The sequence below is a fragment of the Bombus vosnesenskii genome, unplaced genomic scaffold (genome assembly GCF_011952255.1).
Source record: "Bombus vosnesenskii isolate JDL3184/JDL3185 unplaced genomic scaffold, Bvos_JDL3184-5_v1.1 scf7180000013265, whole genome shotgun sequence".
Classification (NCBI taxonomy): domain Eukaryota; kingdom Metazoa; phylum Arthropoda; class Insecta; order Hymenoptera; family Apidae; genus Bombus; species Bombus vosnesenskii.
In genome coordinates this window covers 4,181,077-4,195,265 of record NW_022882925.1, presented here as the reverse complement: position 1 = coordinate 4,195,265, position 14,189 = coordinate 4,181,077, and the positions used below count along the sequence as shown (strand labels likewise).

The 14,189-nt window shown below is 36.9% G+C and overlaps 1 protein-coding gene across 1 annotated transcript; it reads left to right on the top strand.

Moving 5' to 3' along the window:
• Positions 1-1,013: 1,013 nt before the first annotated feature.
• LOC117243172 lies at positions 1,014-7,698 on the top strand. The gene is made up of 8 exons (XM_033510421.1): positions 1,014-1,070; positions 2,374-2,549; positions 2,978-3,185; positions 3,692-3,949; positions 4,431-4,794; positions 5,233-5,462; positions 5,759-6,082; positions 7,087-7,698. Exons 2-8 carry the CDS (start codon positions 2,449-2,451, stop codon positions 7,468-7,470), a joined length of 1,869 nt encoding a protein of 622 aa, XP_033366312.1. The 5' UTR covers positions 1,014-1,070; positions 2,374-2,448; the 3' UTR covers positions 7,471-7,698.
• The last annotated feature ends 6,491 nt before the right edge of the window (positions 7,699-14,189 follow it).

Sequence of the window (14,189 nt, the reverse complement as noted above, 5' to 3'; positions counted from 1 at the left end):
TAGTTCCCAATAGAACTATTGTTTTTAATCAGATTCTCAATTTCATGTTTATAGTATCAAATAGTATCAAATTGTTACAGTAATATGGAAGTATCACTGAATGATATGACGTAATTTGAAAATTGATATACTTAGATCTAATTAATTAGCCTGTAAATGCTACAATAAATACAATCTTACAATAAATACTTTTTATAGCTAGCATATGTACACTTATGTATATCAGACATACACAACCCTAAATGCATTAAGGACAATCTCTACCGTCCTTTAAATCTTTTTAACTAATCCCTTGTCTTATAACATCATGAGAGATTATCGCCTGATATATTTGCATCGTTTCAAACATTAGAAACGCCAATTAGAGTCGTCATATGTTTTGATGTATAAACATACGCAAAGAAGAAGAAAAAAGAAAATAAATACAAATTTTGTCACTGACTATGGCACGGGCTGTAGTGAATTAATCCTTCGATTTAATTGACATGTTTTACGTGACTTAATCGACGTATGAAATATAATTAGCTCATCGTCACTTGCTTTGTATGTACAGTATATTATAGTGTTTTTCGATTTGTACACATTTGTGGGAAATGTTAAGTTTAAAAAATACACAAATCGTGCATAATACACAAAGATATATAAAATATTTACAATACACTTTTTAAATTATACATGTAAAGATATGAATCTGTATAAATATCCGTGGCTCTATAAATAATTATTGTCATTATGTTTATATACGATATGTAGCATATTAATATGACGAGTCATACTCGTTATTCGAAGCCAAATGGTTAGTTCATAAGAAAAAGGTTTAGTCAAAGTTTTAACCAACTATGTTACATCTCTTACAATGATACTTTTCGAAATACAACGCGCATGCCAAACAATTCCACTTGGCAACCGCTTATCCACGAAACGTCGTCTTGCTGACAGCTTGGTGACATTTGCTAAAGAGGAGGTTGCTGTCAGGTTATCGAACTCTTTCTCATTTTTTTCTCATTTTTTTCATGGATAGCAGTTTTATCGCTGGAAAAGACGGGAGATTCGAGCTTTTGTTTTAGAAAGTAAGTAGCTTTTTTAAGCTTTGAATCGGAGCTCGTTGCTCCCGGGCGTGCCCGGATCTTTAAGGGATCAACTTTTCACTGGATCGCTGGAGGATGCATCCGATTCCTTGTTCCGTTTCAACACTGCCTCTCAGACAGAGATAGGAATCTGCAATTTATTCATTTCTATAGAACATGCTGTTACGTTTATAACATTATAACAGACTGTACAGAGCAAAATCAGATTACATATTTACTTTGATGCCTTAACGTTATATCTCTTGTTGGGAACTTGTTGCCTTGGCAAGAATTCTATACATAGAAGGATATAAACATTGTCTTAGAAGACAGAAATTGTTATATAGGATTATATTCTTTTATATAGTTGCTTTTTTGGAAGAATTATTATACACAGTGTTATAGTGATCAATTCCCATGTCTGGTATGTGATACTTTGAAGGTTTTAGATATGAGAAGATTTAAGCAGTCCATGAAAAGACACTTTGATGAATAGAATGCGTTCCTTTATTCCTCGTGATAAACTTGTCTTTTTTAAATGTACACTTCCTTCGTCGATGCTCTCAGAGGAATTTTAGCAGAAATTTCGAAACTCATGAGTATCTGAAAAATTGACAAAAGTATTAATATATTAAATATATTATACAATATTTGCATTATTTAATTTGAGTTTTTAAATTGCGTGTAATGACTGAAGTATCCTTATCAATTATCGATTAATAATTCACGATCAAATCAATTATAATTCCTTACCAATTAAGTTTGCTCTCAAGTGTATCTCGAGAATCTTCAGCTTCAGCGTAGTTCGATAATAAAAGATTATTTTGCATTTCAACTTGCATTTTCGATACATCCGTGAAATTGTCATTGTCGATTCATTTATGTTCTATGTTATTCCTGCACCTGTTCAAGCGAAATAATCAATACAATGTTTCTTTCACCAATCCCATATTCTTTCATATTAATTAAATCAACGATAAAATTGCAACACCGAGTTCTCTTTCTTCTCAAATGAATAGAACAAAATTCGCAATAGAAATTTCTTAAGAAACAGATAAAAATAAAACGTAGATCGACGAAACAGTGAAAATAAAAAACAGAAAAATTGCACTAGGAAGAGGCGAATGATTTAATTCTACTAATTAAAAAAGCTCCTCGATAATCTTGTTCTTTGGTAGATTCTTCAGTGTTTCAATTCTTCTTGAGACATTTGAGAAGAGGAAAGTTTTATGCAAACGCGAGCCATCTCTGTTGGTGCTTGCCTTTGACCGTTGCGATCAGATGAAAAGCGGAGTTTTTTCTACAGCGACGCAGGTGAACGGCCGGCCAGGTGAAAAGCTGACAGTTTGAATAAAGCACGCTGAGCTGAATTACGGGAGACATGACCGATCCAACGTCGACATCTTCTAGACGGCGCCGGATCAGCCAGAAGACCCGAAGGAAATCAGCGTCCACCAGGAAGTCTCAGAAAGGCTTCTTCAGGTAAGAACGCCCCTGTGAAATGATAAACACTTTACAGCTTTATATTTGGAGAATTTTTAAATCTTCATACAGGGTGTCTTGCACAGAAGATTTAATAATGCATCGAATATTGTATGTGAAAGTATAGGGGGTGCAGTTCAACCCTTTCTTATATGCAATATTATACTTTTAACGTATATTACTATATACTTTTGAATTAATTTATTAACAAATAAATGTATTGGTAACGTTTGTGCAATTTTATGCTTTATACACACATAATTGAAAAAATGGAACGTGATTAAAAATTTATTTTATCTACTGTATGACGTAGCGAGTACATTATTTTAGATATTTTGCTTATTATGTGCATTCTATGCGTGTTCGCGATATAGTTATTATGCAGAGTGATCTTTTAAATTAGGATCATTGAAATCTATACTTTTTAGATCACAGAATTATTTTACCAAGGGCCATGAACACTTGGGAGAAGCTAGAAATGTCCTGGAGGAGCAATCTCCATTCGTCTATCCTCCTTGTTCGCTCATGTTCTCTTATTTTCAATATTGGAAGGCGAAAAAACGTACCACAGATAAAGAACGAAGAATGGATGTCTTCAAAGCCAAAGACTCGCACGATCTTCTACGGAGACTTCGTGTAAGAAATTACAATTTTGATGTGTAATCTTAATACGTGCGGACTATACAGGGAACTATACTCTTACAATTATTGAATTCGGCAATTTGTTTAAAAAAATGTCCACTTACTTATATTGCGAATATTTGCTATTTTGCGATAAACGATATACCAATCAGAGACTCAATTATTACACCATACATTCCTATCAATGTACATTGCAGAATATATTAAAAGGTATTAATCGTTCGTACTCGATATTTGCGAGAGTATAAATATTTCTATGATTTGTTGTAGAATTCAATCTAAATGTTTACCATGGTTAGGAAGAAAAATACTCTAAAGTATAGAAATTTATAAAATTAATAATAAGTTTAAAATTAGAAAATTTAAAATGGCAAGTAAATTTAATCAATTTATTATGAAGATTTTTAAGCCTGTGAACGTTTAATTACTGATTGAACTTTGATTATTCGATTTCAGAGAAATTTCCTTACTTGATACGAGTTGTACGATTATGTTGCAAGGTGGACGTGGACATCGAGGCTCTAGAGGCGAAGAAACACAAAGATTTGGAAGAGGCTATAGCCATGACCGACGTAGATCCGCAGTATTTCTCGGAATTGGGTGGAGGGCTGGTCAGAGAAAAGTTTTCTGTGCGCAACTATGTGGAAGATACTCGTGAGATTTTAAAGGTTCGGTTGCTAGCTGGACAAGAAATGGATGATTGTATTCGTATAGACCAACAGTTCGTCGAGGAGCAGAAACGACTCGATGAGATCAAGGTCTGTCTTTGTAAATCTAAAACCATAAATTTGTTATTAATATATAACAAGAAAAAAAGATAATAGGTACCAAAATAATGTTTCTACGATAAATCTCATATTGATACGTACCAAATTCTTGTATTAGAATGTTTAGAATATTACAAATAGGATATGCATTGTTAATTTATTTTTTCCAGCAGTTTAAAGAATGATGACTTATTTCCTGACAATAAAACAATTGTTTTCCTCTTTATTCTTACTTATTTCCTTAGCTAGAATATAAAGTCTCTAAACATATCGCTAAATTATAGACAGATATATATTTTATATATTATAATCTCGTTTCCTCAGTTCAATCAACATTGAAAGATTAAATAGGAAAAATTGCAAATTCCTTCCAACATCTCATTCTTCGTTTAAATTTCTAATAATTATTTTTTCATCCAAATCTCTAGTATCTATTCCTCATCAATACTATATGCTTCATCTATCCTACCAGCGACGATATCGTCGATACGTGAGCGGTTTCGAGGAGTTCCTTTCGAAGGATCACGAGGAGAGCATGAAGATTCTACAGTTGGCTGAAAACGAGATAAAGAAGACTAGGCAGATCACAGACACGAGGAACAAGCTTTCCGCAGAGTACGGTAAGGTCAGACTGGACGTGTATCATTGGGAGGAGAGCTGGAGGACAGTGAAGATGTGTCAAAGATTCCTCTATCAGGTATCTCCGCTCGCTTGGAGGGCGGAACACGACTGGATTCATCGCACTGATTCTGGAGAAAGCATCCTTCACAAAGCTGATGATTTATTCGGTCGATACAGAATGGTCGACGAAGTTGCTTCGCTTGACGTTCTCATAGGTAATTCGTGTTGTTCTACATTTGCATGTTTTCTTTACCTTGGAGAAGATTCTATGTTAGAAGATATTTCGTTAATGTCTTGCATGGAGGTTTTGTTAATTATTTCATACCTTTAAACTTACCTTTTTCTCTTCGAGATTTATTTTTCGTTCATCGTTGCGAAAGGAGTCTTGGAATAATCTTCAAGAACGTTTCTCAGCTTTGACTAGATCGCGGACGTTTTTACAGTTGTAGACAATCCTAAACGACAATATGGAAAAATGCGACAGAATATGCAAAGATGTGTAAAATATCCCAATCGTTAATTGTAATTTTGTAGTGAGAAGGATTTAGTAGTAATATTTAACAAATAATATAATATTTAGCGGACAAATCGTTAATTAGAATATTTGCATTCTTCGCATCGAAGTGCTGAAAATTATTGCTTCGTATTTTTAGACTTGTTCGAGCAAGACATTAACAAGGCAGGTCCGACAAATATATACTTCGAAGACCCATTTGAACTGATCTACGTGTTCAGAGCGATAGAAACGCAAAATCTGAACGCGTTGATTCACTTGGAGTCTCTGGCAAAGCCGATGTCTGAATTGATGGTGACGATTCAGTCCGCTGAAGAACAGATCCAGGCAGAAGTTACGGAAATAACCAACACAATCAACGAGCTACGAGTAAGAATTCGATTAATCAACTCGTTAAAGGCCAATCGATAGTTTATCATGCTGTTGTAAACTTACAAACATTTCTTCTTCTTTAGAATCTTTAGAGTTCTCCTTCATATAGCCACATCGTACGAAAATATAATGCAAGTTAATTGAAAAGAATCGCGTCAATGAAACGTTGGCTTTTAATGGGTTGAGAATTATAAATACAAAATACAAAATACCAGAAATAAAGAAAATAAAATAATTACAAGTGAATCAATTTTAAGAATCATGGCACGCAATACTTACGATGATAAATTCAGGATACCATTCGCAAACTCGAAGCTAGAGCCGCGGAATTGGAAAGTTACGCGAACGAGCTTCTAGAAACGGTGTTCCGCGATTCCGTTTGTTCCGAGGAAGTGCTCCGTCTTCAAGTATTCGTCGAGGACACGTATGAAAGCTGCGTGGCGCCGAACGATGCGAACCTGGACAGTTTCTCCATGATGAAATGGATCGAGAAGACGCACGAGGAGTTGAATTTGAAGCTGGATACTCTACCACCGGAAGTGGTCCAAGCTTGCGAGAAGGAAGGCTTCAAGCAGGAGCTGAGGGCTATGAAGGAGACAGAGGAAGCTGCCAAAAAGGTCAGATAACTCAGAATTATAATTCTCCATTCCCCGCTTTCTGAATGCATCATGGTATAAACTACGGATGTTTATGCATTTATGGAGATAATGCACAAAAGAACTCGTGGAAAGTTTCAAAAGGCAAAGGCACGCTTAAGGGGAATTTAATAGTGGAAAGACATATTTGCGAGAAACTCAAAGTTACAAAAATGCATTTATGGGAAATTTAAAAGGGCAAAGATGCGCTTATGTGATATTTAAGGGCGCAAGGATGCATTTATGAGAAACCTAAAGTTGCGAAGACGCGTTCATGGAAAATTTAAAAGGGCAGAAATACACTCGTTGGAAGTCTGAACGTGCGAAGATGTATCTGTGGGAAACTTAAAAGTGCGATTATTCGCTTATAGGAAATTTAAGCGTACAAAACGTATACAGGGTGGTTGGTAACTGGTGGTACAAGCGGAAAGGGGGTGATTCTACGCGAAAAAAGAAGTCGAAAATATACAATAAACATTTTTCGTTTGAGGCTTTGTTTTCGAGAAAATCCACTTTGAATTTTCGCTCGGTACGCGTGCGGTACGTTATAACGGATCTCACTGTAGATCGTTGTCTCGATGGAAAAATTAAAAAAAAATTTGTATTCTATATTTTCGACTTCTTTTTTCGCGTAGAATCACCCTCCTTTCCGCTTGTACCACCAGTTACCAACCACCCTGTATATAAAATTGTACAAATTACTTAAAGTATAAAACTGGTTATTAGTACTGAATAGGTGAGACGAATCGTTGCTTAAATCTCGCTTCTTTAGTTTATTTTATTATCTTTATTTATTTATTTTAGTCCGTGCCTTTCGGCTTTGGACGACTTCCAGATTACATCTCTTACATTGTCTTTGCACTTCTTTAGTTATATCTCTAAAAATCTACGTAAATATCCGCGGCCCGCTTATGGTAGAGGTAATTGAAATATGCTTTGATGGTTTCGCGCGTTTAAAATGTCAAATGTGAACTTGTCTGTTATAGTTTGAGCTTATGCAGCGATTGCTGGCATCTCTGCAACGCGCTATAGAGCCGCCTCCGATAAAAAGGCGGCCTGCAATGCGGCGATCGACACCAAAAACTCAAAGGTTGAAATCGATACCACCCCCGCCGAAGCCAACCGAGCAGGAGATGCAATATTTGATCTTTTTCACCAACTATTGCAAACAGGAGGACTTCACCGCCTATCGCGATCAATTTCCGGACGACTTTGACCTGACGTTCCAGGATAAATGTTCGGAATCGATCAAAAGTGCGGGATCCGAGAATGACAGGGAAGAAGAAGATAACAGTCAACGAGATTCGAAGAGTCAAGGAGAATCGAAAGAGACTCTACAAGATTTTAATATCGCTGAGAATGTCGACTGATCGAACAACTTTACAAATTAACGTATTATAGAATATTAAGAAATATGCGAACGTTTCTTGTACTATCGCGTTTAAACTTACAGCTTGCTGCTAAAATACAGAACGATACGTATCGTACGCAGGAAACGCGTGACGCTGATTTTTATCACGTAAAAGTAACTTTATAGATTAAATATTATGAAAGCAATTCATTAGGGAGAAGATTAAATCTTGTTACTTGATATTTGATCGAGTTTTTATATTTTTTGTACAATCTCAGATTCCACTCTAGTGCGAGTAAAAAAAGAATTCTTCTTTACTTTTTGGTCAAGATTGTAGCGAAGTTCACAGGAACCATCTCTGTTCGCTTTTACATATTGAAGTTTCAAACTTGCTTCCGCTCGATCGATCATTTTTGCCATTTCAATTCGTAGAACTGTTCCAAAGTAAAAACATAATCGTTTGTCATTATCAAAGCTGTGATACTTTAAAACTCTGTAATGAGATCGCGGAGTAAAACGTGGCAAACGATCATGGAATAAATTTCGTACTAACCGAACATGATAGCTGCAAAGAAATTATTATACGCGATAGCGCGTCTGTATCCGCGCAATATGCAAATAGGGTAACCATTACGCGGCTACGTATAACGCTTGAAAGGAAGGATAGTTGTTTCTTAATCCTGGTTCACCAGGTTAAAACAGCAATGGAAAGAAGCTACAGCATAGCGAATAACTGAAACAAATTATTGTTTTAGCCAGAGAGTTCACCGCCACTCTCCAATTATTCATAGTGTTCCATGATTTCGATATTACCTTCGCGGACGAGCTGGTGAATAATTCACGAGGCTTTCCGAATCGAAAATCTTCGTCGTCCGATTAAGTAATTGAATTAATCGGGCAACGCAGCAGATGAACAGATGGCTTCCGCGTGTTCCTTCCTTCTTCCTTCCTTTCGCTTCCTCTTTCTTTCAATCGAAACACTTGCACGATTTACGCAGCGCGAAACACCGATCAAACGTTACGCGAAGATTAATTCTGTCTGTGCAATAATCTCTTCTCTATCTTGTTTTTTCTTTTTTATCTTTAACGCAGGAGTTGGCGCGTGCGTTCGCCGCTTTACGGCCGAAAGCCACGCGCTCGAGTCATGGCGTTTTCAATTTTTATGGGAACAGCTGCGCGCTTCCATAGTGCACGAACGATCCGTTGGCTCGAAGATGAAAATTTTACGCGATTCTCACGAGAACCCTACGAGAGGATGAACTTGCCAGGGATTTTTCGTACTTGAGCTTCTCCCGCGTGCATTAACATTGCAAATCATTCTTCTTACGTCCCGCTGTTTTGGAGGTTGTGCGAGCGACATGAGCGAGATTTTAATTGCTTCTTTGAGTACCTAAATTAATCATTTGTACATTCTATTGATAGAATTTGATGTCTTTGTTGATAAGATTAAGAAGATTGAAGATCACGGATGAAAAATGATAGGTGGTATTTTTTGTCCTCTTAGAAGAGCAATTTAAAGATTCGACATGTTAATCAATTATAGGTACAAGGTATATCTTTTCGTTTAATTCTGCGATTAAATGCGCGTCTCTGTCGCTCTTTTGATCATTGAAAAAATATTAATTACGCAGATTTATATTAATCGAGCGCGGTAAATTAAATTAATATTTTTCGTCTTATACAAAGCAGCAGTGTGGATTTGTCAGCTGTTTTTGAAAGATTTTTATCTTCCAATTTATCAGATTACTCCTAACTTCGATTGTTCCATCTTAAAACATTCCTTTTCAGTGATTAAGTGACGTAAAAGTAAATCAAGAAAAATCGGTATTGTCATATTCGTTTCGCGTAATCTTCAATTAGAATGTATTTTTATTTTCATACGTTTGCAATTAACGAAGGGCATGTATTAAGTAAATTGAAAGTCTGGGAAATCTTTTACTTCCGGATCTCGTTTACGAGAAGAGCGAGTTTGAAAACTTGCTGGGTAACTCGATATGTGCAAATTCAATTTCCTCGAAAACGAAGATACGTTTTTGAACTTGGTTTCCTGGAAGGCAATGTTCTGAACGAACAAATTTAGTTTCCAATTTTTAACTTATATTTGTACGTAGAATCAGCTCTTTTCTTTGCTCGCACGATTGCTAGAACAGCCTGCGTGTTAAAATAATTCTTATCTAAATATTTGGAATATTAAAGAAAAATATTAGAAAAGTTTCGAAGAAAATTGTCAGAAATCGAATGAAACATATGTAATACCCAAGTTCCACGGCCACTTATATTCCTCATATAAATATCACAATTTCAAAGATCATAATCCGAAAGTAGTTTTTGAAACTACTTTGAACGATCAAGAAAATCCATGCTCGAACCTTTATTTTTATATTTCCTAATTTCACTGCGATATGATTGCCAAGTTCTATAGCCACCCAATCCTCGTATAACTATAATTTCAGATTATATTTCGGAGGCTTTGAAACCGCTGCAAACAATTAAGAAAAGCCAGGTTCGGACTATCGCGACTTCAATAATCCCCTCGAAACTCGATCCTCCATTCGTTTCATAAAATTCAAAGCACAGTGAAATCGTTGCTCGCTCTAATTGCACCAAACAGTCGTTCAGTTCATTGAATCACCGCGAAGCAGGGAAGATGGAATAAAATTAAAAGAGAGTCGGAGTAACGGTGTAATTGAAGAGGAGCTGAACTCAGGGAAGGAGAAGCGATTCTGAAATTCTTATGCAATGAAAAAGTAGCGGGTTTCGGATTACTTTCGCGGAGTGGTTGCTTGAAGAATGTTCTCGTAGGTTTCTCCTTTGCATCCCCGTTTCCCAAAGGACTCCGGGCTAAGAACAAGAGGATCCGGATGGGAAAGGGATAGAAAAAGCGCACACGTGTTTAGCCGGCAACGAAAGAAATCGGCGGAAATGGAAAAAGTGGGAGGGGGTCTGCACGTAAAGGAAGTAATTTCTCCAATGGCATGATAAAAGATAGAAAGGAAAACCAAGCAACAAGGATAAAAGATCGTACTGTGTTTCGTCTTCGTTGGACATCGATGAAAATAGATGAAAACGCGTGGTCGTTTGCGTGGAGTAAGCAAGTTGATGTTTGTTATCAATTTGCGAATTAATATTTACCTGTCCTGTTGATTCATCCAGTGCATGTGGCCTACTTTCGCGCAGATGCGAAGGAATTTTGCATTTGACGATTGTATAAGAATTATTTCTATCGTAGAGCGTTTTAATTATCGTGTGATAAATGGGTGCACGCAAAGAAATTATGTACCACATTTTAGATAGCTAATTTTCCAGGTACGATCATTCCCTTGCCTGTTACATTATAATTATCCAGGCATCCTGTATATTTCTTTTACAATTTCTTCTCCTAAGGAGAACAATTTCGACAAATAAATTATATTTAATTCTGACAAGAACAAAGAAGATCCTTCTTCGGTAAGATCGTTCCTCTCTTTGTTCTTATGACTTGTATCTTTTAGGCTACACGAGGTCTCTCACATACATAATTTCTATACCACACGTATACAGCCATATGCAATAAGATACGAGATGATGTTTTATAGCAGGCTATTATGGTGTTCGGTGGGGAAGATTCGCAACGACACGCAATCGATACATACAAGGGTCCGACGAAGTCGCTGTTGGAACGTCTCGGGTAAATGAGAATTTTGGCCCTGACATGTTGTCTGCAGACTGTCATCTCGACGCGAAAGAGCTACAAAGGGAACTGGAAAGGTGAGGGCGACTGTAGCAAGTCGAGTGCCACGTGTCTGCCATCGATTCCACTTGTAGGGTAAAGGTGGCGAGGGTTGGTGGCTAGTTAGGTATCGTTGCAAATGATCCTCGCCATCTCTCTTTCAATTCCTACCAAGTGGTGATACTTGTGCGTGCTCGCGGTAACAACAGTTCGTCGTGCTCGAAAGGGAGAAATTTGCATAGAGCGTCCTCTCTAAAAATAACGAAGACAAAAATCGTACTAGAGATAGCCTATTCAGCATAATATAGCGGAATAACACCGTATACTCTCGGAAGACAGATTAATCAACCGCATTTTCTGTCATTTTCTCACGTGACTCTCCTACGTGACTAATATTCAATTCTTAAAAAGTAAATTTCGATTTGTTCGACCTCTTTAATTCTATTTTGCCATTTCGCGATTCATTACACAGGCGAACCTTATCCGTACAATTCTTATTACGCAATTCGTTTCGTAAATAAAAAAGTGGCAGACCTAGTTAGATAGACCTATTAAATATTCCAAAAATTAGACCTTAAGCGCACGGAATTTCCAGAGACTAAGAGAAGTCTGGACAATTACACAGAGAAAATCTCACAGGAAAGTGGAAGAAGATTAAGACTAACTCGAAAGAAAACGGATTATTTTTTCTATCATGGTAAATGCATCAGCTGTGTACGAGGTTTTGGAAGAATGGCCGGCATTTCAGTGGAAATCGCCGAGGGAAAGGCCGGATTTTGCGTACTTCGAGGAGGCCTTTCGAGATTATCCCCATAGCAACGAGAATTGCTCGATAGCAGACTGGCTAGGGGGCTCTTCAACCAAGTCAGCCCCTCTCTCCTCTTCCTCTTCCTCCTCGTTCCTGTTTATCGTCCGTCTGTTTTCAACCCTTGCACGCCACCCCGTAACTTCTGCCGCTTTTTTAACACAGCCGATGCGGCTGTGCAAACTGAGAAGACAGAGAGAAACATACGGTACATAGAGTATTTTGCCCTGTACCGTTGGTTCCTCTTGGTCCTCCTGCGCTATATTATTCACCATTCAGCTGTCCGTGAACTCTCCTCAGAGCAGAGAGGGCCTTTTGTCTCGCGCGCCACTCATCCTCGCGTTCGAACGCGCGCGGTCCGTTTTGGATTACACCGGCGAGTCTTTGCAGCTTCTTTTCTTTCCGCTCGTCTTCGTCTTCTTCCTCGTTTGGATATAGCAACGACTTAGATATCGGCCGACGCTACACCTTGTTATGAATCCAATAAAGATGGATCGTGGTTAGAATTGAATTTCAGACGCGTACAGTTCTAACTGGCTGCAATTCTATTTCTACTTACGGTTTATGGTCGCGTAGGTTTTATGTACGGCATACGTACTTTTCATCGTACGTCTGGGAGATTTTCTTCAGGAGTGATATTAAAATTTATAAGGAGTAATAATTTATATAAGGAGTAATATTAATATAAAATTTATTTCCTATATTGCCTCGTCTAGGTACGAATCTATCGAGTTCTGCGCAATAAGACGTCTCTATGGTTTCGAAGGTTTTTCTATACTGCTATCTGCGCAAGGTTTTCTTTTTATATTAGGAAAAAAAACAGCTGACTTTTCCCTTGAAGCTGTGTCGACGTGTAGGAGAATAGATAGTTGATCTTGCTGATATTTCTTGCGAAAGAAGATGAAAAGTACGACGGTCATGCGTCGTGTTTGTTTAAGAATAAGTATTGAAACAATGTCGTACATGAAAGCTCTTATATATAATACATGAGTAGAATCTTGATTATTAAAATATCGATCAACGATCGATTAATTGGAGATCAGAGAATGGTTTATTAAAAAACACAAGGACAGAAACTGAAAGAAATTGCTACATTTTTTATCAATATATCTTTCATACATATGTATTTCATAATTATTTCGGATAATTAAAGTTCTACTACATTTCAAAACTAAGCTGCAAGCTAGAAGATAAAATGCAAGTTATCTCATCTCCTGTTGATGCCACGGATTCTACCGGCGCGCTGAATCTACCAAAGTTGAAGTTGAATTTAAAGTTTATAAAACAGCGTGATACATATAACGAGATATTTTCACGAGTTAAACTAAATGTAGAATCATCGTACCATATGAAGAAGAAACATTAAATCAACGTTGGAGGTTCTCTTAACAGAGGAGTCTTTTGTCCAAAGTGGCACATTTTCGCATATTTGAGGACTCAACGAGAGCTTACATTCAGTTTCCATTTAATATAAATGCAGCAGAGCTAAAAAATGATAATTTTTTTCCCCATCAATTTAACAATCGCCGCGTCACTTAGTTGTTTACTTTTAATTAAAGAAATGGTTATTCGCGTGTACATTTTTAGAAATCTCAGCCACGTGCTCGCGAATGATTCACACACATCTCCTCTGACTTTCTTGATGGGAATAAAAAGAAGAGAAGAAGGAGGAATCTGTTAATCCAGCAGCAGCCGGACAATTTTAACAATGGACCTCCATAGTCCTGCTGAACTACTTTATTCGCTATTCAGCCGTCCGTGAACTCTGGGATAAAAGAGGCCTTTGTCTCGAGTGCTACTCATCCATGCGTTTGAATATATGTTCGCTTCTGCCACGAGCTACAACTGTTTACAGTATTCGGCTGAATATCGTTTAGAGCGAGATGGCAGCAAAAATAGTTCAGCAGAAATCACAGAGAGCTTGTTTCTCAATGAAATTGCGCAATTAGGGGAATTAAGAATGACGAAATTAAAAATTAGAGAATCTGGGAGATTAAGGGTTGGAGAGCTAAACGAATTAAAGATTAGAGAATTAGAGAAATTAAGAATTGAGAGAATTAAAAAAAAAACATTAAAAGTAATTAAAAGAATTAAATGTCAGGGAGTTGGAGATGTAGAGAAAATTAAAAATTGTTGAGTTAAAGAATGCAGAAATTAACTATTAAAAAAAAAAATTAAAAACTAGAGCGTTAGCATTAATTAAAAAATTAAAAATTGGAAGTTG